We start from the raw sequence: 25,369 nt of genomic DNA on the forward strand, positions 1-25,369 counted from the left end.
CAGAACTCCATGGGAAATCGCCTGTAAAAAATCTTAGTGCTGCAAACCCCATCCAAAAGGGCAAAACACACCCGCAAAAAGGAAAATCTAAATCCTGTGGTCACTTACTTGGTTACACAGTTTTCAGGTATACGTGTACTAGACTGATCCAATATGAAAACATCACCACATCACTTCAAAAGGTCCACACTCGCTGTCATCCATGTAATGTCCACAAGGTAAGTCATAAATAGTGCATCTTTATTACATAAAGTATAACAGGACCTCAAAATATCATTCAAACCTCATTTGTAACCGGATGTCCAAAATGCCAAAATACAGAATAAATAATAAACATACCACAAAAAATGACCACCAGTTCAAAAGTAGAACCCTGTGCCTGCTGGAAGGGGGTGTGTGGGAAGAAAGTTGTAAAATATAGGTGAAACGCCTAAGAGGGCTCTGTATGTGTTTTAAATCCTTTTGGATACCCTCTTATTGATGAGGTTTTCCTGCTATTTTCATGCCATGTTATACTTTTTATTTTATGAAATAAAGATGCACTATTTAAGATTCACTTGTGGATATTACATGCTTTAAAGTTACTGGCCACTGCAAGCCTTGAGGTCCATGCCACGCTTGCCAAGGCTGAATTGCTACTGGCAAGGGCTAAATCTGCATCGCCGATGACTGGTGGGAGTCCGGAGTAAAATTAGAAATATGTTCTTTGATTTTTGAAAGTGTTGTTGTGGTGCTCTGGACCCCAGGATGTGAGGAGCACCGCCTATAGGTAGAGGCAGACTTCTGGGTTATTCGAAATCTCAGACGAGAAAGATCCAACAGGAAAACAAAGCAGAACCATGTGAGCCACCTGAATGATTGACACTCTGCATGGACAGTGCTCTGCTATGAAGTTGTATGAACAGCTCTTACCGTCATCACATATGATCTCTCATTCCTTTCTGTCTGTCTGCTTGTCTTGGTCCCTGTCTGAATACGGAATATTTTCTGCCTTTCCTATTAGCAATATTTTGTACCTGATGGAAAACTAAATTCTCTCTATTTACAGATCCACGGGATATCAAGCCAGAGATGCCCCTGTCTCCAGTGAGTACAATATCCTTCTCCTTGATTTCCTGCATGATCATCCAATGATGGCTGCTCTATCTAAACACCCACTATCTCCACTTATCTGTGCTTCCTGGTCTGTTATATTTTACCATTTACACCAATACTATCCAACCACAGCCATTACTGTAACCCATAGCCAACCAAGGCTCCTACTAATGCCTCCATTCTAACGTACATCACCCCCAGCCAGTGCTCCCCATCCCTCTTTCTCAGAGGATCCTGGGGTTTGGGGGTAAACTGCAGATATTGCTATCACACCATGAGCATGCCTCCTTTCTCAATCCAAATCTTTGAGGGATTCCTGATTGCACGTTGTTTGTTCTCTCACAGCCCCCACCACGTTTGTCATGTAACGAGTTTAAGTTCTTCAACCATGAGATCCTAAACACCACTTCAGACAAGGTAAATGGAACTGGCACTGGTTTTAGAACACAGAATTACTCTATCTGCTTCCCAGGCAAAATTGGGACACCAGGGAAGTCTTTACAGGACCTGAAAATTGTAACTCAAGAAATTCTCAAGGCTCTCAAGTAGTTCAAGCCGCAGGTAGTTTTAATAGAACAAAAGGAGCATCAATGTTTCGACCTGCTAAGAGGTCTTTGTCAAGCAAACACCACAAACCAAACATAGTTGTGTATATATATCAAACAGTGCAAAAAGGTCAACCAATAAAGAACTTACACAAATCTCATTAACATCAGTAATTAACACAAATCATGCAAATTACACAAGATATACAGTAATCCATTAACGACTTACCTCTGTGTGTCAAAGGAGGGAGAGACAAAAGAAAAAATAGTAATAAAGTATAAACAAAACAAAAATAACCGCTTATCAAAACACCAAAGACCCATTTCCGATCAGGTGGAATGCAAGAAAGCGTTTCTTGTTCTTTGAAACGCATAAGGGAGAGCAACACCAGCGCCGATCTGTCTGTGCAAGCGCAATCTAAAGGAAGGAGGACCTATTTGCACTGTTTGAGATATATATATATATTTATACTTGTGGTGTTAGCTTGATAAAGACCTTCCTTGTGTTGCCTTGTCGTTGTGGGATTGCTGGTCCTGATCCTGAGCACCGAGTGGCTGCTGGGATTGAGTGCGACTCCTATCATCACTCCTGAAAATTTATACTGTCCCGTCAAACTCAGGATGGTTGGGAGGCATGACCTATATACACATAAATAGTTAAGTTGCATATTACCTGGTCAGGAGTTGGCTATTACCCGGTCAAGGGTTGGATTCTATCTGGTCAGGGGTTGGGTATTACTTGGTCAGGGGTTGGGGATTACCACGTCAGGGGTTGTAATCTATCTGGTCAGGGTGCATCTTATTTTATGACTCTAATTTTCATATATTTCTCTCTAAGAACTGGGAGGGTCAGAACCTGCTGGGACCATCTCCAGTGTACCCCACACATCATGTTGTGGTTCTCCAAAAAGACACTTATGTTGGTACTAATGGATCCTCTGCTATCAGCTTTCTTGGTGCTCTTCGGATCCCAGTAAGTGAAGAAAATAATGCAAAATGACTTGTGCATATTGTACGCTTCTAGAATTCCTTGCATGTTCGCACAGACTTCCTGTCCCATGCCATTTAATATAGAATAGGATCCTTGTACGCACCTAATGGCACCTCTATGTTTCTACATATCTCACGCTGTTGGTTCGATTGTGTATTTCTGGCTGTTGGTTAATTTGTGTATTTGTCCACACAGGGAGTGATTGAATTTTCAATGTGTTTGTTATTTGCAAAATTGGTCAGTTACACGTTCCTGTTTTGGCTTCCACTTTACATCACTAATGTGGGTGAGTTTTATCAATTTGTAATGTCTCTGAACACATCCAATTTCCCCTAAATAAACCTACCTATGACTCTATATTACCTCTCTATAACTCCTCCTATTATTCAATATAACCCTCCCTATAACTCATCCTGTAACTACATATAACTCCTCATATTACCCATTATTATAACCTTCTCCATAACTCCTCCTATTACTCCAAATAACCTTCCCTATTGCTCTATATAATCCTACCTATAGCTCCTCCAATTACGCCTTATAACTCATTTTATTACTACCTATTACTCAGTTTCCCCCTCCCTATAACTACTTATTACTTTGTTTCACTCTCCCTATAACTCTCCTTGTTACTCCGCATAACTCTCTCTATAACTCCTACCAATGCTCCCTATACCTGCTCCGCTTGTTTCTGTATTTTTCCTCTTCTCGTATCACTAGACTTCTGTTGTTTTTGCTGGCAGGACATCTAGATGCACGGCAAGCTGGAGATCTGTCCACTTTGTTTGATGTTGGGGGTATAATTGGTGAGTATGCTGATGAAGGAGAATATTTTGTTATTGGATTTTGGAATGGAGTTGGTACTAACTGGGAAGGTGATGCCATCATGTTGGAGATCAGAGTGTGAAGGGAATGGGTTTATGTTTGATAGAGCTTGTGATGGATTGTACTGTGAAAGGGATGGAATTATGTTTGATTGTAGTGTGAAGGGAATGGGATTATGTTTGATAGAGCTTGTGATGGATTGTAGTGTGAAGGGAATGGGATTGTGTTTGATCCATCACAAGCTCTGTCCCTGATTTTTAAACTTTGAAAACTTTGTTTAAATTGTTCGTCTGAAATAACTGTACTTTTATTGTGCTAATGGCCGTTCGTTTCACGAATTCCCTACCGAACGACCGACCACCCAGACCAGGAACTTCTTTGACCTTATTTTTATTATACGAAAGAGACCGACCGCACAGCCTAATCCTCTGGAACTGTTTTGGGCATGGAAACATGCGTGCGGTCAGTCAAAAGAGACCTCCACCTAACTTTTGAACCCCTGAGCCGATCTGTGTTATTTTTCAATATGTTGTTCCCCCAGATCGGGGCTATCAGGGGATGTATAATTTATGTGTTTTCCATATTTTTTCGGGGTGTTTGAGAAATTGGGTAAAAACCGAATTTTTCGTTTGGAGATAATTGAGTTGATACAGTAATTAACTAAATTATCTCCCAAGCAGAGGGGAGGTCTTAGGTACAGTAACTGGAAGTGTTCAAATGTAAACCTCTGTTTTGATTGGATTGTAAATTTCATGTCCTGTGTTCCACAAGGTCCACCTGGGCGGTGACCTTGTGTGAAAATACTGTATAAAAGAAACCAATGTGCAATTAAACCTTTCTTACTTTTACCCTCAATCTAGAGTCTTGTCTCTTATTGGGGGAAACTGCTATACAGCTATAACACTAGCTCTTTTAAGAGCTTCTCAACTTGGATGACTGCTGAATGCTAAGAATACCCCTCACCATCGGGAGAAGGACACCCTCTAGTGGTGGAAACCCCTCTACTCATCGGGGTAACCGCTACAAGCTCCATCCTCAAAACACAGAGTGTGAAGGGGATATGATTATGCTTTGACAATTGAGGCTGTGATCGATTGGCGGGAGAGAAGGGGATGGCATTATTTGAGGTGGGAATGGGTTGTGATTTTGTTTTAGGTAGAGCACATGAAGGATCTCAGTTGGGAGGTGAGATTATTTGAGGTGTGGCTAGCAATGGATATTCAGAGACAGAGGATGATAATGTAAATGGATTATTTATTTATTGGATCATTTATGGGGATGAATGGTGTAAAGGATCTCCAGTACTCCAACCAAGTACCTATGACAAGTCTGCTTCCTTATAGCTATCAGGGACCTGGAGCACATCAGACCCAGTTGCTGAGGCTTGACTGGGATCACTGAGGGCCTTTTTTCACCCTGGACCAAACACCAGATGACACTTAGTAATGGTTAAAACGGCAACTAACTTTAATAGACATAGCACACACATTTAAGCCCCCAGCAGCCTCATTTACCTACAACAATTTACATGCACTATAGTAAAAGGAAGGGTGGGATCAGACAATAGCAGGGGCTGATTGGAGATTGAGGAGGGACAGAGCAGCCAGTTTAAACTGGCCTGTCAGTATCACTCGGACAACTTCCTGCTGGAGAAACAATAGGACAGGAAAAAGGGGGAAGGGGAGAGTCACAGACAAGCAATCCATTCAACATACTCCTCCTCTGCGCCTGAGAGATAATTGAGTGAGGAACTGCACAAACTCCATTATCTCCAGGTACAGAAAAACACAATTTACAAACACCACAAAAGTACCCCCAAAATCCATGGAAATCCCCCAAGAGTCACATTGGAGTGACCATTATTTTCCTAAAATCACTCAGATCGGTTCAGTGGTTCGTATTTTCCATGGAAGTCAACTTTTAACATGTCTTTTTACATGGGCCATAGCCTTTGGGCAGGAGGCTAGCCAGCAGGCCCCTCCAGGAACAAGTGGCAGAGGCATCTTTGCCACAGGGGATGAATGGTAACTGATGGGGTTATATGTTGGGGATGAATGAGATGCTGATGGTATCCAGTTTGGGGATGAATGGTTTGCTGATGGGATCCAGTTTGGGGATGCTGGTGGGATCCAGTTTGGGGATGAATGAGATGCTGATGGGATCCAGTTTGGAGATGCTGATGGGATCCAGTTTGGGGATGCTGATGGGATCCAGTTTGGGGATGCTGATGGGATCCAGTTTGGGGATGCTGATGGGATCCAGTTTGGGGATGAATGAGATGCTGATGGGATCCAGTTTGGAGATGCTGATGGGATCCAGTTTGGGGATGCTGATGGGATCCAGTTTGGGGATGAATGAGATGCTGATGGGATCCAGTTTGGGGATGAATGGTTTGCTGATGGGATCCAGTTTGGGAATTAATGGTAACTGATAGCGTTATATGTTGGGGATGAACATACATGTGAATTGTAAGGGATTGGATCACGTAAGGAGGTGGAGCTGAAATGAAGGGAAAGCTGAGGTGAAGGGAAATGTTACTGATGTTTTCTTTGTTGAATTAAGGATGTTTCCCATCCTGCAGGTGGAATACTAGCCGGGATAATCTCAGATAAGTCTCACAAACGTGCAACAACATGCGGCCTAATGCTAATGTTTGCAGCCCCCACAGTAAGTTCCGATTCTTCTGTAACTGACTTCTAGATGGAGAATTCTTGTCGTATAAGCTCATGTGCCTCTTCCTCATCCATAATTGCTCTGGATTCCTGCTTGATCTGTGTTCAGTCTGGCTAGATATATAACAATTATCTTTACCATTTTTACAGCTTTACATCTTCTCAGCAGTCCGCAGTACGGGACCAATGTTCACCGTTGGTGAGTCTTCCAACACCCTCTTTATTGGCTCCTAAATTAACCCTGTAATGTGTTGGGACAAAGTCCCACTTCCTTTGTGCTCTTTGCTTTTTATATAGTTGTCACCCAGACCTTGATAAAGGTCACGGTGACCGAAACCTTGTCTTGTAAGCTTGGTGACATTAAATAACTGTCAAATATGAATAGTGAGTGGATCCACCCCTCTATTTTCTTTGGATATTGTGACCAGGGGTATAGACCTATTTCAGGGCCCGGAGCACCATGTCCTTATTTAATATTGCTAAGAATGAAGAATATTTCCTATGAGAAGGGATGCAGTCTCCTCGATTGGGGAATTGTCTCTCACTCCTCAAGTCTGTCTCTCTCTCACTCCTCAAGTCTGTCTCTCTCTCACTCCTCGAGTCTGCCTCACTTTCTCACTCCTCGAATCTGCCTGTTTCTATTAAGTAAGCAGAGTAAGCCCTCTCTCTAGTACCACACTGCAGAGTAAGCCCTCTCTCTAGTACCACGCTGCAGAGTAAGCCCTCTCTCTAGTACCACGCTGCAGAGTAAGCCCTCTCTCTAGTACCACGCTGCAGAGTAAGCCCTCTCTCTAGTACCACGCTGCAGAGTAAGCCCTCTCTCTAGTACCACGCTGCAGAGTAAGCCCTCTCTCTAGTACCACGCTGCAGAGTAAGCCCTCTCTCTAGTACCACGCTGCAGAGTAAGCCCTCTCTCTAGTACCACGCTGCAGAGTAAGCCCTATCTCTAGTACCACGCTGCAGAGTAAGCCCTCTCTCTAGTACCACGCTGCAGAGTAAGCCCTCTCTCTAGTACCACACTGCAGAGTAAGCCCTCTCTCTAGTACCACACTGCAGAGTAAACCCTCTCTTTGCTGCTTTCAGTCTCTCTTACTTCATGTCTAAGCAGTTGCCATAAAGACCAACATTTATATAAAATACAGATTATGTAAATACACTTTAGGTCATCCAGCACTAGCACTACTTAACTTGTCTCCCACATTTGTAATTAGCGTAGGACCCACCGATAACTGGGTACTGTGATGTAGTCAGTGTAGAACCCATCGATATCTGGATACTGTGATGTAATTAGTGTAGGACCCACCGATATTGGGGTACTGTGACGTAATTAGTGTAGGACCCACCGATATCGGGGTACAGTGACTTAATTAGTGGAGGACCCACGGATATTGGGTGTGGCGGGCCGCCTGGCACCCCAAATGGGTACCTCCACAAATCGCGCTTCCTAGTTGTCGCCGAGTACCATAAGCACCGTAGTCCCCTTAGCCGCCGCAGCTTGGCTAGGGTCTCTCCATCCCTTCCCACCCTGGACCAACACCTGGATCCAGTTCCCAGTGGGAAGACCTCTCCTCCAAGAACCTATAGCCTGTATAGCACATGAGCCAAGGCTTACTGATGGGAAGTCATCTGTTTTATTCAGGGCCACACACGGCCTTTTATGCACAAGCCCATGCAAGGGGTTTCTCATACAAAATCACAAAATCCCCTGAGCCTGAGCGATAATTGAGTCAGGAACTGGAGTAACTTAATTATCTCCAGGTACAGAAAACACACAATGTACAAACCCCACAAAAGTCACATCCCCTGATAGCCCCGATCTGGGTGACCAACATATCCAAAAATCACTCAGATCGGTTTAGGGGTTTGGGTTTTTCATGGAAGTACCCTTTTTGACCGACCGCACATGTGGCTTAAGCCCAAAATAGTTCCATGAAATCAGTGCTAGCGGTCAACTTTGGTAACATAAAAATGAAAGAATTACCGAACGTAGTCTATATTTAAACCATGGAGCTTGTTCCCTTCATCCAGACGAACGATTCCACTGAACTGTGTTCTTCTAGGAACTTCAGAACCGTACGCCGGTAATGATGGAAGTCCAGCAGTGTTTGGGAGTTTCAGTGTCCGATTTTAGTTCCATGAACTCGACGACCAAACACCGCTGTCTGCGTTCATGCGAACAAGATGGTCACCACCTCGTGGTCATTCATACAAATTGCGGCCACCCAGACAAACAATTAGAACACTTAGGTGAGAATCATTACAAGGTGTGAAATGGGTTTAATGAGCTCCCGGGTGATCCATAGTGCGTGTGTCTGTTCGGTTCCCGAACAGCATGGAGAAATGGCCCGAATACAGTCTTTTATGAGCCTTTTCACATGGCCCATAGTCTTGAGGCAGGAGGGGGATAGAGGGGATAGAGGCTCCTGCAGGAGCATGTGGCGAGGTCACGTTCGCCACATAGGGGTAATGTGACGTAATTAGCGTAGGACCCACCGATATTGGGGTACTGTGATGTAGTTATTATTATTATTATAATTATTATTATTATTATTGCCATTTATATAGCGCCAACAGATTCCGTAGCGCTTTACAATATTATGAGAGGGGATTTAACTATAAATAGGACAATTACAAATAAACTTACAGGAACAATAGGGTGTAGGACCCACCGATATTGGGGTACTGTGATGTAGTGGTGGGTTTAACACAATATGGCGATATGGTGGAACCCATATATGTTTGCTGAGATAGGCGATATATAAGTAGCCTTGTAGAAATGTAATTTTATGTGTGCGCTGTTTCTTAATCTGTCTCTCTCATTCCCACAGTTCATATCTCTATCTGTCTCACTGTATCTTTCATTCACCCTCTGACTCCCTCTCTATCTATGCCTCTCACTCTGTCTTTCTGTCCCTCTGTCTCCTTTCTTTTATCCCTTATAGCGTATTTTTTACATTTATTGTAGTTTCCTTCCTGACACTCCCGGCATTAGCTCCCTAATTCAAGCTTAGCTAGCATACTCTTCTAGTACCACATGCATGCTGAATTATTACCAATTTATTATTAAAACAGACTTTATAAACTGTTGGATAAAACAGAAATTCTGGATATATATTTTTCTCTTTATCTAAACATTTCTTCTCCCTTTCTCTTCCAGTTATGTTACTGGTTTGTGGAGCGCTCGTAAATGGTCCGTATTCACTTATAACAACTGCTGTGTCTGCAGATCTGGTAAGCAGCACACAATGTTTAATAATGCTGTGCTCCACTGCCTGCGTTTGGAGACAAATTAGCCACCTTTTACTAAAGCACGTGTTCGATTATACGAATGGCGGACACCAAGAGAGAGCACTTGAGTTAAGTGTTTCTTTTGAAGTTAATGAGCCAGGGTGGGTGGTCATTGTTCGGTAAAACAAAAATACCAAACCAAAGGGAAACGTATGGTTTTCAGTCAAACTGGGAAACGAAATAGAAGAACCTCTTTACTAAAGTCTGTTAAGAGGGAGTTCATCACATAGTTTAAAACAAGTTCGTAACACTCCCTCTATATATCAAACAGTGTTTAATAACAAGGCACTCCATACACTGATACTGTTTATCCCCCCTCTATATATCAAACAGTGTTTAATAACAAGGCACTCCATACACTGATACTGTGTATCCCCCCTCTATATATCACACTGTGTTTAATAACAAGGCACTCCATACAATGATACTGTGTATCCCCCTCTATATATCACACTGTGTTTAATAATGAGGCACTCCATACACTGATACTGTGTATCCCCCCTCTATATATCACACTGTGTTTAATAACAAGGCACTCCATACACTGATACTGTGTATCCCCCTCTATATATCACACTGTGTTTAATAATGAGGCACTCCATACACTGATACTGTGTATCCCCCCTCTATATATCACACTGTGTTTAATAATGAGGCACTCCATACACTGATACTGTGTATCCCCCTCTATATATCACACTGTGTTTAATAATGAGGCACTCCATACACTGATACTGTGTATCCCCCTCTATATATCACACTGTGTTTAATAATGAGGCACTCCATACAATGATACTGTGTATCCCCCCCTTTTTTATATCAAACAGTGTTTAATAACCAGACACTCCATCCACTAATATGGAATATCCTCCCTCTATACATCACACTATGTTTAATAACCAGACACTCCATCCACTGATACGGAATATCCTCCCTCTATACATCACACTGTGTTTAATAACCAGACACTCCATCCACTGATACGGAATATCCTCCCTCTATACATCACACTGTGTTTAATAACCAGACACTCCATCCACTGATACGGAATATCCTCCCTCTATACATCACACTGTGTTTAATAACTAGACAATCCATCCACTGATACGGAATATCCTCCCTCTATACATCACACTGTGTTTAATAACCAGACACTCCATACACTGATACGGAATATCCCCCTCTATACATCACACTGTGTTTAATAACCAGACAATCCATCCACTGATACGGAATATCCTTCCTCTAAACATCACACTGTGTTTAATAACCAGACACTCCATCCACTGATACGGAATATCCTCCCTCTATACATCACACTATGTTTAATAACTAGACAATCCATCCACTGATACGGAATATCCTCCCTCTATATATCACACTGTTTTTAATAACCAGACACTCCATACACTGATTCGGAATATCCTTCCTCTAAACATCACACTGTGTTTAATAACCAGACACTCCATCCACTGATACGGAATATCCTCCCTCTATACATCACACTGTGTTTAATAACCATACACTCCATCCACTGATACGGAATATCCTCCCTCTATACATCACACTGTGTTTTAATAACCAGATATCACACAGTGTATGGAGTGTGCCTCATTACTAAACACAGTGTGATATATAGAGGGAGTGCCAGTGGATGGAGTGCCTCGTTATTAAACACAGTGTGATAGTTGGCAATCTGCAGTTCTGGTTTTAGCATGGATTTTATTATATATTCTATGTTCTTTATTTTCTGTCTGCTGCAGGGAACACACAAGTCTCTAAAAGGGAACGCCCATGCCTTATCCACCGTTACTGCCATTATAGATGGCACGGGATCAGTAGGTAAGAAATGAAATAAACTCATATTGAATTACTACAGATGATTAGTACCAATAGGTTATCACCATCTTTTCACGTTCATTGCTGTCTCCCAATTATATTTCACAATAATGTTTTCCAATGTGTCCCATGCTTCACACACCCTTGTCTGACCCCAAGAGTTGACAATCTCTTGCTCTCCACTCGCAGGTGCAGCTTTGGGCCCTCTCTTGGCTGGACTTCTATCTCCATATGGATGGCACAATGTCTTCTTCATGTTAATGATAAGTGATGCCTTCGCCCTTCTGGTGAGTTCTCCACTTTCCTGCAGTAATTGGAATCTAAATATTGCAAAAAGTGACTTTCACAATTATATAAAGTGTTTCAGTGATCAAAGTGAAATTAATATAATAATTTAATAACGGACTTCCCTTCAGGTGTAGAAAACCCAGAAGATTTCCTAAAAAGAATCTTCAGTAAATATCAATTTACAAAAATATGGGTTGTCCTGTCAGGAAAGAAATGGCAAAAACAGAGGCGCCCCCACCTCCAGACCCTCCATTTCTCACATTCATGCCTCCCAGTCCCTCCATGTGTCTCATTCAAGCCCCACATGGTCAGTGTGGCTTGGTTGGTGGGGATGAGTATGACAGAATTGGAGGGTTTAATGTGATGGGGTGAGTGTTGCAGGGTGAAAGTGGGCGAGTGTGACAAAGTGATTGAGAATGAGTATAAAAGGATTGGGGGGTGAGTGACAGTGCTAGAGAAGGTGAGTGTAATAGGATGAACATGGCAGAGCGATGGGAGGTGAGTATGGCATTGGGGAGTTATTGTGAGTGTGGCAAGGTGAAGGGGGGTGACAGTGTGTGTGTGTGGTGGGGTGACAGTTACAGATGCACAGATGCATACACTAAAGCACATGCAGATAAACAGACAAACATACACTGACATACATGCAGATACACATGTAGATACACATGCAGACGCACATATGCAAATACACAAACAAACTAACACAGGCACATATATACACACAGACACACATGCAGATACAGACACCGAGAATGACACACATTGAGATACACAGAATGACACACCTACAGATACAAACACACAAATATTGATTTTGGATGCTGTCTAATCTGTAGACAGTTCTCTATATTGCGGCAGGAAATTGTATTTTTTAAATCTGAGATTTGTAAATTATCTGGTAAACCTCAGGCTGGAACTGCTGCAAAGCCACTGCCGCAGAGACGTACTAGCAATGGTAGATGGATTACTGTAGGATCTGGTAGACTTTGTAGTTGGTAGAGTTGTGAATAAAAGGCATATTGCAGAGTCTGTTGCTCTACATAATTCATTTTCAGCATTTTCAGAGTGTAGTGGTGTTGTGGAGACAGGCTCATGCACCAAGGGTAGTGGTGTTGTGGAGACAGGCTCAGGCACCAAGGGTAGTGGTGTTGTGGAGACAGGCTCTGGCACCAAGGGTAGTGGTGTTGTGGAGACAGGCTCTGGCACCAAGGGTAGTGGTGTTGTGGAGACAGGCTCTGGCACCAAGGGTAGTGGTGTTGTGGAGACAGGCTCAGGCACCAAGGGTAGTGGTGTTGTGGAGACAGGCTCAGGCACCAAGGGTAGTGGTGTTGTGGAGACAGGCTCTGGCACCAAGGGTAGTGGTGTTGTGGAGACAGGCTCAGGCACCAAGGGTAGTGGTGTTGTGGAGACAGGCTCAGACACCAAGGGTAGTGGTGTTGTGGAGACAGGCTCAGGCACCGAGGGTAGTGGTGTTGTGGAGACAGGCTTGTGGCAAACTCCCCTTTTTACCTGAGTTTGCCACAGGCTCCTGGAGGAGCCTGCTTGCCAGCCTCCTGCCCACAGACTATGGACCCTGCAGGGAAACCTGTAAAAGACTACCAAACTTGACCAACTGTTAGCACTGATTTCCCTGGAACTGTTTTGGGCATGGGGCCATTCTTGCAGTCGGTCAAAACTATGACTTCCAGGATATTCCTGAAACCGAGCCCGTTTTGCCCGCCGGGGTCTTCCCGGAGCTGGTGTGGGAGCTTTGGACTCTCTTGGGGTTCCCCAAATTAGCTTACAGTTTCCTCCGTTATCTCTTTACTGCCTTCTTCACCCAGAGCTGTTCTAACATGTGGCCATTCCGTACAGCAGTCGGCCACGCCGTTAATAAGCCTTCTATGTGCAACAGTGTCAAAATCCTTACTGAAATCTAGGTAAGCAATGTCTACTGCACCACCCTGATCTATTATTTTAGTTACCCAATCAAAAAAATCAATAAGATTAGTTTGGCATGATCTCCCTGAAGTAAATCCATGTTGTCTCTAATCTTGAAATCCATGTGTTTTTAGATGTTCAACAGTCCTATCATTTAACATGGTTTCCATTACTTTCCCTTACTACTGAAGTAAGGCTTACTTGCCTATAGTTGCCCGACTCCTCCCTACTACCTTTCTTGTGAATAGGCACAACATTTGCTAACTTCCAATCTTCTTGGACTACTCCTGTTAATGATTGGTTAAAAAAATCTGTTAATGGTTTTGCTTCGGGCACCTCTCAAGTTACCACTCGCCTGCCTGACACCACCAACACTAGCACCACAGCCGCTTCACTTGGTATGTCAGAGGAGTTATTTACACATCAGTTGGAAGAAATGAGTGATACGCAACCATTATTGCCAGAGGATGTAGATAACAGGGATATGTCTCAGGCAGGCAGCATTACACACATGGACGTACAGTGTGATGATGATGATGTTGTACCCACTGCTGCTTCCTTTGCTGAGTTGTCAGATACAAATGAAGTGGTTGATGATGACGATGCGTCCGTGGATGTCACGTGGGTGCCCGCTAGAAGAGAAGAAGAACAGGGGGAAAGTTCAGATGGGGAGACAGAGAGGAGGAGGAGGAGACGAGTCGGAAGCAGGGGGAGGTCGTCGCAAGGAGCTAGTGGCACAGTCAGACAGCATACATCGGCACCCGGGGTCAGCCAGACAGCACGCCAATCAACGCATGCTGTTGCCACCACCAGAATGCCGTCATTGCAGAGCTCAGCAGTGTGGCATTTTTTTTGTGTGTCTGCCTCTGACAACAGCGATGCCATTTGCAACCTGTGACAAAAGAAACTGAGTCGTGGGAAGTCCAACACCCACCTAGGTACAACTGCTTTGCGAAGGCACATGATCGCACATCACAAACGCCTATGGGATCAACACATGAGTACAAGCTGCACACAAACTCAAAGCCGCCATCCTCCTCCTGGTCCAGCATCTTCAGCCACGTTAACCACTGCTGTCCTCCTTGCCCCCTCTCAACCATCCGCCCCTCTGTCTCTCGCCTTGAGCACTTCCTGCTCATCTGCCCACAGTCAGGTGTCTGTCAAGGACATGTTTGAGCGTAAGAAGCCAATGTCACAAAGTCACCCCCTTGCCCGGCGTCTGACAGCTGGCTTGACTGAACTCTTAGCCCACCAGCTTTTACCATACAAGCTGGTGGAGTCTGAGGTGTTCAAAAAATTTGTAGCTATTGGGACACCGCAGTGGAAGGTACCCGGCCGAAATATATTTTCACAAAAGGCAATCCCCAACCTGTACTCGATTGTGCAAAAGGAAGTAATGGCATGTCTGGCACACAGTGTTGGGGCAAGGGTCCATCGGAACAATGATACCTGGTCTGCAAAGCATGGTCAGGGCAGGTATATCACCTACACTGCGCATTGGGTAAACCTGCTGACGGCTGCCAAGCATGGAATGCGTGGCTCTGCAGAGGAGTTGGTGACACCGCCACGACTTGCAGGCAGGCCTGCTGCCACCTCCTCTACTCCTCCTACTCCATCCTCTTCCATAACCTCCTCGGGTGAGTCCTCTTCTGCTGCTGCGTCTTGCTCCACATCAACGGCACCCCCTCAGCTCCCAGGTAGTGTTCCACATCCCGGATACGGCAGTGTCACGCCGTCTTGGGATTGACTTGCCTGAAAGCAGAGAGTCACACCGGACCAGCACTCCTGTCCGCCCTGAACACACAGGTGGATCAGTGGCTGACTCCGCACCAACTGGAGATCAGCAAAGTGGTTTGTGACAACGGAAGAAATTTGTTGGCGGCATTGCATTTGGGCAAGTTGACACATGTGCCGTGCAACCACAACAGGCATCCCAGGGTGCTCGTTGTCACCTATCTGGTACCCGTGGTGTTGTACGTGGCTGGGGGGAAGAACATACCTTCAGAGAGATCACTGAGGACGAGGAACAGGACATAAGTAGCTCGCCATCCAACCTTGTGCAAATGGGGTCTTTCATGCTGTCGTGCCTGTTGAGGGACCCTCGTATAAAAAGGCTGAAGGAGAACGACCTGTACTGGGTGTCCACGCTACAAGACCCCCGGTATAAGCAAAAAGTGCCTGAAATGTTACCGAATTACGGCAAGTCGGAAAGGATGCAGCAGTTCCAAAATCAATTAAAAAGTATGCTTTACACAGCGTATAAGGGTGATGTCACAGCACAACGGGAATCTAACAGGGGAAGAGGTGAAATTAATCCTCCTCCTCCCACGACCACGCCGGCAAGGACAGGACGCTTTACTGACGTGTTGTTGATGGAGGACATGCGGAGCTTTTTAAGTCCTACGCATCGCCACAGCCCTTCGGGGTCCACCCTCAGAGAACGACTCGACCGACAGGTAGCAGACTACCTCGCCTTAACTGCAGATATCGACACTCTGAGGAGCGATGAACCCCTTGACTACTGGGTGTGCAGGCTTGACCTGTGGCCTGAGCTATCCCAATTTGCGATAGAACTTCTGGCCTGCCCCGCTTCAAGTGTCCTGTCAGAAAGGACCTTCAGTGCAGCAGGAGGTATTGTCACTGAGAAGAGAAGTCGCCTAGGTCAAAAAAGTCTAGATTACCTCACCTTTATTAAGATGAATGAGGGATGGATCCCGAAGGGACTGACAGTGGGCGATACATTCGACTAAAAAAGGCCTGATGAGGGGGACTACTTAACACACCACTCCAATCTGGTGGCACATTAGATTGCACGCGCAGTGCCCCAAATTTGAAGTAGGAGGACCGACCAAGCATGTTTTTCCATCTCCCGCTTCCTAAAATCGATGCCTTATATACACGTCCCCTGATAGGGGATGTAACAGGGATTAAACTGATAAGAATAGTACTACTTAACACACCACTCCTATCTGGTGGCACATTAGAATTTTCCATGGGAGTTTTACCATGGATCCCCCTCCGGCATGCCAGGTGTTAGTCCCCTTGAAACAACTTTTCCATCACTATTGTGGCCAGAAAGAGTCCCTGTGGTTTTTAAAATTCGCCTGCCCATTGAAGTCTATGGCGGTTTGCCCTGTTCGCGAAGCGAAAATTTTATGTTCGCGACATCACTAGTTGTGTGTCTTTACACCTTACTCATACACTGATCAGCCACAAGAGAAACAGCAGCATGTCAGAGTAGGTAGGGATAAATGGATAAGATGCCAGTGTCGAAATAAGCTGGTAAAAGTGGTGAGTAGAAGAACCGACTGTCACGGCAAGGGTGCATAATTTATGTAATATTGTCCTTTAAAATAACTTGTGTAGTGTGACACCTCAGTAGAGGACAAATGGCAAAGAGGAATTGCTCTTTTGATCAAAAGGGGCTTCTGCAAGGGGTGAATAGGAATGCCCTTTTTTTGTTCTATCAAAGGCCCTGCGAGATGAGACATTTTACACTTAAGCCGCCTGTATGTCTAGTTTCAATGTAAACTAACTGACTTTGACCATCTGGCTTGAAACTATCAATGGATAGTTCAATCCTTTGATATGGTAATGGTATTAGTTTCATGAAGACCGGTATGCTATATTATCATATCCAAAGAAACATTAATACTTAACAACAGATTAATAATTTCACCTCATTTTTATTATATTTAGAATGGGACAAGTACAGCCTTTTTAATAAAGTCTAAACACCACTTATACAACTTAAACCGGGTGGCAGGGGTTGTGATGTCTGCTATATTAGGTCAAACGTAAGTCATGTGATATAGCCCTGGAAAATGGTAACACATTCATAGAGGCAATTATTATGTCTGTGGCAAGTACAGTAGAGGAGATAAAAAAAAAATATATGTTTGGCTTGTTGTTTTCTGGAACACAATGGAGCGGCCTCTGGAAAGGCTGGGAACTTGAGATGAATCCAAAGGGTATATAACAAGTGATATTGAAAGGTCTTGGTGTACTTGCTTGGGGGTCAGAATCTAATTCTAAGTGAGTCACCATATTTCCTTGCCAGAGACCCCCCCTGGACAGAAGTTGCACTTTGAAAAAAGTGAGTAGTTAGGACTTCTGTATTTTATCCTTTTGTTTTCATCTGTTGTTGGTGTTAATAATTTGTTTATCATATATTTTTATATGCACTGTGACAATTTTTGCTCATAATAAACATTCATTTATTAAGTTCTGCCTTCGTCTGGTTAAGAATCACGTTACCTAAAGAGACTAGTTAGCACAATATTTAAGGAATTGCAAAAAAACTAAGTAATATTTGGTGGGTTTTAGTATTGATTTAACCAGGGGACCAAGGCACCCCATTTATAAATTGTCTTGGTGGTGGCAGTGTTAAAATAGTAATAGTTATATTATTATATTTAAGTGTGGGTGGTGTTAAAGGGGGATTTTGTCATTATTTCCGGTCTAGTGGAGACAAATAGTGAACTTTAACCCTTTCACCACAACTACGTCACGCACACTCTTGGAGTAGGGTGCATTCGTGACCCTGACCAGTGGCAGGAGAGCGAGTTATGGAGGTGATTTAAGTGATGAGGGGAGAGAAATTAGACGAAAGTCTCCCAGGCAGATGATAAGCTTTCCTAAAGAAGCGTGTTTTCATTGACTTTTTAAAGGACTGGAGGCTGGGGGAGAGCCTGATGGCACGGGGTAAGGAATTCCAAAAGAACGGGGCTACCCTTGATAAATCCTGCAGATGAGTTGGCAATTTGGGAACGAGAAAATGTCATGACAAGGTTATTTGCAGAGTGAATGGGTATATTTGTTAAGTAAAGAGGAAATATAGTGTGGAGTGGAGTTAGTGAGAACTTTGTAGGTTAGTGTTAACAGTTTTATTTTGATCCTGGAGGGAACAGGAAGCTTATGCCAAAGGGGTTACAGTGAGGGGGGAGGGGGAGTATTTACTACTATTTAAATACTTTTGATCCCCTGCTGATTTTGAACGTTTGCCCAGTGACAAAGAAATGATCAGTCCATAATTTTAATGGTAGGTGTATTTTAACATGGAGACACAGAATAACAAAATAAATATCCAGAAAAAAGTTATGAATTGATTTGCATGTCAATGAGTGAAATAAGTATTTGATCCCCTATCCTTGTGTAGATCTACAATCTTGTACCTGACATCCTTGGACAGCTTTTTGGTCTTGGCCATGGTGGAGAGTGTGGAATCTGATTGATTGCTTTTGTGGACAGTAGACTTTAATACAGGTAATGAGCTGAGATTAGGAGTGCTCACTTTAAGAAGGTGCTCCTAATCCCAGCCCGTTACCTGTATAAAAGTCTCCTGTCCACAGAAGCAATCAATCAGATTCCAAACTCTCCACCATGGCCAAGACCAAAGAGCAGTCCAAGGATGTCAGGGACAAGATTGTAGACCTACACAAGGCTGGAATGAGCTACAAAACCATTGCCAAGCAGCTTGGATAGAAGGTAACAACAGTTGGTGCGATTATTCGCAAATGGAAGAAACACAAAATAACTGTCAGTCTCCCTCGGTCTGGTGCTCCATGCAAGATGGTGTTTCAATGATCATGAGAACGGTGATGAATCAGCCCAGAACTACACGGGCTATGTACAAGCATGTACAAGTGCTATAACGTGTGGTTAGAACGTGTTGGTAAATAATGTATGGGTGTGACGAACAGAACCTCGCTACTGGTCCTTGGAGGGGCCTGCTCGCCAGCCTCTTGCCCCAGGACTATGGCCAAAATTCTTTAAAAAGACTCTGTTCGTGCAATGGGGATTATATGGTTTGGTTACCGAACAACTGCACGAACCAGAGACCACCCTGGAGCTTGCTAACACCTATTAACAACTTGGAACTTTTCTCACCGCAATGTTCTAATTGTTCGTCTGGGTGGCCACAATTCCTATGGACAACCACGAGGTGGCGACCATCTTGTTCGCATCCATGCAGGCAGCGGTGTTTGGGCATGAATCTCATTGAATTAAAATCGGACACAGAAACTCTGAACGCCGCTGGACTTCCATCATCGCCTGCGTTCGGTTCTATACAACTTAGAAGGGCACTGTTCGTTGAAATAATTCACCTGGATGTGGGGAACAAGCTCCAGGGTAAGACTATTGACTTTGTTCGGTAGTTTGTTAGTTTTCAAACTACCGAACTAGACCGACCGCAAGCCCTGATTGTCTGGAACTGTTTTGGGCATGGGACCATGCCTGTGGTCGGTCAAATAAATGACTTCCAGGAAATTCCTATACCCCTGAACTGATCTACACCACCTATACCTGCTTCGGATTACTATACTGGCTATAATCACTAGCTCTTGTAAGAGCTACACAGCCAGACCTGCTGTACTCTCTGGAGGAGGAGAGGTCCACTTACTGGAAGCTGGATCCTTGTCCAGGGTGGGTGGAGGACCGCGAGACCCCAATCAAGCTGCGGTGGCGAAGGGGCTATGGTGCTGATGGTGTCTGGTGGAGTGCTTAGAGTCCTCGGTGAGCACTAGGAGCATCGGATGGCAGAGACACCCAGTCGGGGTGGCAGGCGGTTTGTCACAATGGGTAACTATAACGTGTGGATAGATGGAACGTGTTGGTAAATATAATGTATGGGTATAATGTATAGATATTGAATATTCATACATTACATACGCCCATGCAATGGCCTTGATTTTATATTTTGGATACATGTAGAAGATATTGAATACTTTGAAAAATGTTAATATAGTGATATATTTTTGGATATTATTTTGAAAAAAAATATTTCAAAACTTTATCCAAAAATATTAAATCATTTGAAAAGTTTATACAACCATATTAAATTAAGGCCGATATTGAATATTCTGTTTATACTTAGTCACAATAGGTTGGTAATGATGTTACAAATTAATCTTGGCAATTAGTGCTCTGAAAGGCTCTTTGGAGAGGTGTATGCTAGGGCTCCCGTGTTATCTGGGAATTAGAACATTTTAACAAAAAAAAAAAAAAGAAATTAAATAAATGAGTTATTATACTTTAGAAATGGCAACTGGGCAGAATGAGTTCCTAGCCCTTAAAGCGGCACTGTCATGCCGAATCCCGTTTTTTTTTTTAACCCCCCTCCCGCCTCCACTACATCCAATCGACCCCCTAGTCACCCCCAAATGCCCCTAAGCCCCCCACATTACCTCTTTTTAAATCTGTATCTTCTGCCCCGATCTTTATTCAGGGCGCCGCCATCTTTGTGTGGGTAGGTGAAGTCCCTGTGGGACACGTCATCTACCCACACTACACAGACTTTGAGATTCCCGCACATGCCCAGTGAAACACCTGGACATGCGAACGGGAATTTCATCCATTCATTCATCAGACAGACGAATGAATGAATAGAAAAAAATCAGATGAACAAACTAACACTGTGTATCAGTGTTCGTTTGTTCGTTCAGTTTATTACAAGGAGGGAGCTACCGGTGTGCAGCTCCCTCCTTGTAATATGTACAGATAGAAGCGGCAGGGAGCAGAGCTCCCCACCACTTCATAAGCCCCCCAGGTCCCCCCCTCACTCTATGGGGGTCAATATGACCCCCATAATAGCACAAGGGAGATTAAAATCTCCCCAATACCCCTACTCGCTATACCGCGAGTAGGGGCATGTCCACCTGCGCGGTGGGTGGGGGCCCTAATAAAACAATAAGGGGGGGGACCTACTGTCCTCCCCCCCCCTGGCCCCCACCCCTGAGCGGTGGGTGGGGGCCCTAATAAAACAATAAGGGGGGGGACCTATTGTCCTCACCCCCGGCCCCCACCCCTGCGCGGTGGGTGGGGGCCCTAATAAAACAATAAGGGGGGGGACCTACTGTCCTCCCCCCCCTGGCCCCCACCCCTGAGCGGTGGGTGGGGGCCCTAATAAAACAATAAGGGGGGGGACCTACTGTCCTCCCCCCCTGGCCCCCACCCCTGCACGGTGGGTGGGGGCCCTAATAAAACAATAAGGGGGGGGACCTACTGTCCGCCCCCCTGGCCCCCACCCCTGCGCGGTGGGTGGGGGCCCTAATAAAACAATAAGGGGGGGGACCTACTGTCCTCCCCCCCTGGCCCCCACCCTTGCGCGGTGGGTGGGGGCCCTAAATGACCCCCCCATCAAGGTGACTAGGGGTCCCAAGCCCCTAGTCACCCCCCACCCAAAACATTCTATCCCCTACCTACCCCCCTCACCCTAAAAATAGTGAGGGGGGAATAAAATAACTAACCTGTAAAAAAAAAAATTAAACTTACCATTTGACGTCTTCTTTTTTCTAAATTCTTCTTACTTCAGCCCCCCAAAAGGCCAAATAAAAATCCATAAACCCGTCGCACTTTAAAAAAAAAAAAAAAAAAAAAAAACGAGCGCAAACAAAAATTAATCCATCTTCACCCATGGAGGGCACGCCGCATACTGAGCTCCGCAGGGCGGGTCAAGGCTTATAAAGCCTTGCCCCGCCCTGCAATTAGGCTTAGAACACAATGATTGGTTGGTTTAAGCCAATCAGAGTGCTCTGTGTCATTTTACACAGCGTGGGAAAATTCAAAAGAACTTTCCCACGCTGTGTAAAATGACAGATCACTGTGATTGGATGGTTTTCAAGCCATCCAATCACAGTGCTCTGTGTCATTTTACAAGCGTGGGAAAATTCCAAAGAACTTTCCCACGCTTGTAAAATGACACAGAGCAGTGTGATTGGATGGATTTCAAGCCATCCAATCACAGTGCTCTGTGTCATTTTACACAGCGTGGGAAAATTGAACTTTCCCACGCTGTGTAAAATGACACAGACCTACTGTTTTTTTGTTTTTTACAGTGAGCAGCCACAGGCTGCTCACTGCTTACTAGACATGCCCCTACTCGCGGTATAGCGAGTAGGGGCATATTATTTACTAATACTAAGTAATCTTTACTTAGTATTAGTAAAGTTGGCTGAAAGACCAATTCAGGTCTTTCAGCCTTTTAGTAGATAACTCCCTAATTCCCACGGTATCAGGGAGCTATCTACTAAGCGGTTGCAAGATGCAGCCGCGGCAATGAATAGGATCGGAGTTTCATTCATTAGAATGAAATTCCGCTACAAACAAAGTACCGAATTGCATCCTAACACCAATGGAGAAACAGTGCTCATTCTGTTAGGATGCAATTCGGCAGTTTTGCCGGCGTTCTGTCTAAGTGACAGGACGATCGGCAATACTGACAGGAAGCATTGTGGGAACAGGGAGGAAAGCTAGGGATCATGGGAAAATTGCTCTGACCAGCGGAAATGAAGCACACTTTGCTCCTCCGCTGGTCAGAGCTGGTCAAGCGGAGGAATCCCATAAGACAAAGAGTCCCTACTTTGTCTTATGGTTTTAAAGAAAACTAAAGAAGACAGGAAGAAAAGAAGAACCGATCCTGAGAGAGGGGGAGAAGAGGAAGAGATTGAGGAAAGGTAAGTTCGGCATGACAGTGCCGCTTTAAGTGGCTGGATGGAGAACCAGACATGATTTTCAATAGTGCTAGTAGGATCCGTGCTCACACCAAATAATGTTAATTTTTCACGAATACCATCCGTACTGGTAAACTTAAACAATTCTAAATGGCTTGAATAAAAATGTGGAATGTTGTGCTAGCTGTTATCACACTTAAAGTGAACCTAAATCACCCAATTCCAACTACTGTGCAAAACCAAACAAGCTTGGCACTTGATCAAACCGTGAAAATGTAATTTATATCTTAACAATCTTCATATTAATGTCCCAGCTGGAGTAAGGCTTGAAATCCAAATACGGTGTAGTATTTCATTCTTATATTGAGGTATGTTGCCATGCCATGAGGCTAGACAGCCCTCCTTAATCCGGCTCTGGGCCCATCTCCCCTCTGTTATATATACAACAATTGCTTTTCTTAATCGTCTTGTGTTTTATAAGAGAGCTGCTTCCATAGTGTTCTACCAAAATAAATATTAGATCAAATAAGATGGACCCAACAACTTGCATGTGTGGCTCAGAAATAAAACAAATGGCAATTTCAGAGCTCCGCAATTTATGTGGCACACAGATACACAATAGGCTTCCTCAGTCTGCTCAAGCAAATCCTTTTCTGTTTTCACAGTTTTTGCTGCGTCTCATTAAGAAGGAAATAACCTGCATTCGACCTAGTCCGGAGACTCAGACACAGTACGTAACCAACGAGCATCGTTCTGTCCATGTCGTGTCCTCTTATGTTTGTTATGGCATTCCTACACCTGACGGTGTATTACCTGATCATTATATCACTCCCCCATCTCATGTCAGTACAAATTCAGCCCATGATCTCTCATAACATCAAACTGTATGTAATTCACCTTTTAATATGTTTTATCAGTTTCCTGTTATTACGTGTTTTGTTACATTCCACTGCTATTTTTCTGTTATTACATGTTTCTCATATTAAAGGGCAGTTATTACATGATCTCTGATATCATCTGAACATCTGTCCCCAGTTATTACACGTTCTCTAACATCCCATAGCACTCCCATTATTACGTGTTCTCCCATATCACTCCCGTTATTTCACATTCTCCCATATCATTTACCTTATTATACGTCCTCCCATATCACTCCCATTAAAACTCATTCTCCTATATCACTCCCGTTATTACACGTTCTCCCATATCATTTACCTTATTATACGTCCTCCCATATCACTCCCGTTATTACGTGTTCTCCCATATCACTCCCGTTATTTCACATTCTCCCATATCATTTACCTTATTATACGTCCTCCCATATCACTCCCATTAAAACTAATTCTCCTATATCACTCCCGTTAAAACACATTCTCCAATATCACTCCTGTAGCGGAGCGGCAATATTAAATCCCACGATCTCCGCTGGTATTAAAGGTAAATCCACAGTCAGCGCTGAAAAGTAAGGCAATATCCCAAATCCCCCAGTAACCGGACAAAACACAGTTCTGGGAGTCAACTGAGGTCTTTATTCACAGCTTCCAGTATTTATGCAAGTCCCCATGCAAGGGGTTTCCTTACTGACATAGCAGGGGTAATACAGTAAGGGACTACATGGGGGACTTAACATTTGGAGCATTTCTCCCATCAGGCACTGCTGCACGAGAGGGACACTCCCACTGAAATATACCGTTAAGTGGATTATCCCTCCGTGCAGCAGAACCGGCATTTTACATTTAAATTCACCACTTGTACAATATTCATGTTATTCTGACGAACGGACGTTCGGTAGATAGCTGGGGTCTGAGTGCACCTTTCGTGAGAGTACCGCTCAGATCCCAGCTAGAACAACCGAACGCCGCATGAAATACACTTTATTATTAAGGTCGTCTGAAAGTACCGAACACCGATGGGGAACCGGAGCTCACGAACGGCCTGGAAGTACAGCGGTGTTCGTGCCGTCGAGTAGCCATTTTCAGTTCCAGGCACTCGACGACAAAATACCGCTGGGGAGACAAAGGATCCAAGATGGCCGACCGCCGCGTGGTTGGTAGTCGAACGACGGCCACCCAGGAAAGCTCTTAACTACCGATTGCAACAACGTTGCAATCTGGTAATTGGTGCCACACGACCCTCAGTGTGTGGGCTTGGATTCGGTACTTAGTTCGTTTCACGAACAGCCGGTAAAGTTGCTGTTCGTGAAACAACCATGTAAATGCTAGCGGCTTTCGGCTGCTAGCATACGAATGCTATAAGGATTACAGGCAAACATACATTTCAATACAGAATGCAAAGTACGTTCAAACATAATATGGCAGCAGTGTTTAGGACAACCTTTAGAGTCACAGTTCTATAGTCTGAAGTGGCTAGGTTTGCCACAACTCCCGTTATTACACGTTCTCCCATATCACTCCCATTAAAACACGTTCTCCCATATCACTCCCATTATCA

The 25,369-nt window shown here is 44.2% G+C and overlaps 1 protein-coding gene across 2 annotated transcripts in view; it reads left to right on the top strand.

Moving 5' to 3' along the window:
• Nucleotides 1–25,369, top strand: part of SLC37A1 (solute carrier family 37 member 1) — a 66,303-nt gene that overhangs the window by 39,424 nt on the left and 1,510 nt on the right. For both annotated transcript variants that reach the window (XM_063445514.1, XM_063445505.1), the window contains exons 9-19: nucleotides 1,049–1,086; nucleotides 1,441–1,512; nucleotides 2,479–2,613; nucleotides 2,827–2,917; nucleotides 3,375–3,437; nucleotides 6,038–6,123; nucleotides 6,279–6,327; nucleotides 9,286–9,359; nucleotides 11,180–11,258; nucleotides 11,445–11,542; nucleotides 23,584–23,648. In XM_063445514.1, the coding sequence (XP_063301584.1) occupies nucleotides 1,049–1,086; nucleotides 1,441–1,512; nucleotides 2,479–2,613; nucleotides 2,827–2,917; nucleotides 3,375–3,437; nucleotides 6,038–6,123; nucleotides 6,279–6,327; nucleotides 9,286–9,359; nucleotides 11,180–11,258; nucleotides 11,445–11,542; nucleotides 23,584–23,648 (850 nt within the window). The remainder of the gene's footprint in view (nucleotides 1–1,048; nucleotides 1,087–1,440; nucleotides 1,513–2,478; nucleotides 2,614–2,826; nucleotides 2,918–3,374; nucleotides 3,438–6,037; nucleotides 6,124–6,278; nucleotides 6,328–9,285; nucleotides 9,360–11,179; nucleotides 11,259–11,444; nucleotides 11,543–23,583; nucleotides 23,649–25,369) is intronic.

Source organism: Pelobates fuscus, chromosome 1 (assembly GCF_036172605.1).
Source record: "Pelobates fuscus isolate aPelFus1 chromosome 1, aPelFus1.pri, whole genome shotgun sequence".
In the NCBI taxonomy this organism is placed as follows: domain Eukaryota; kingdom Metazoa; phylum Chordata; class Amphibia; order Anura; family Pelobatidae; genus Pelobates; species Pelobates fuscus.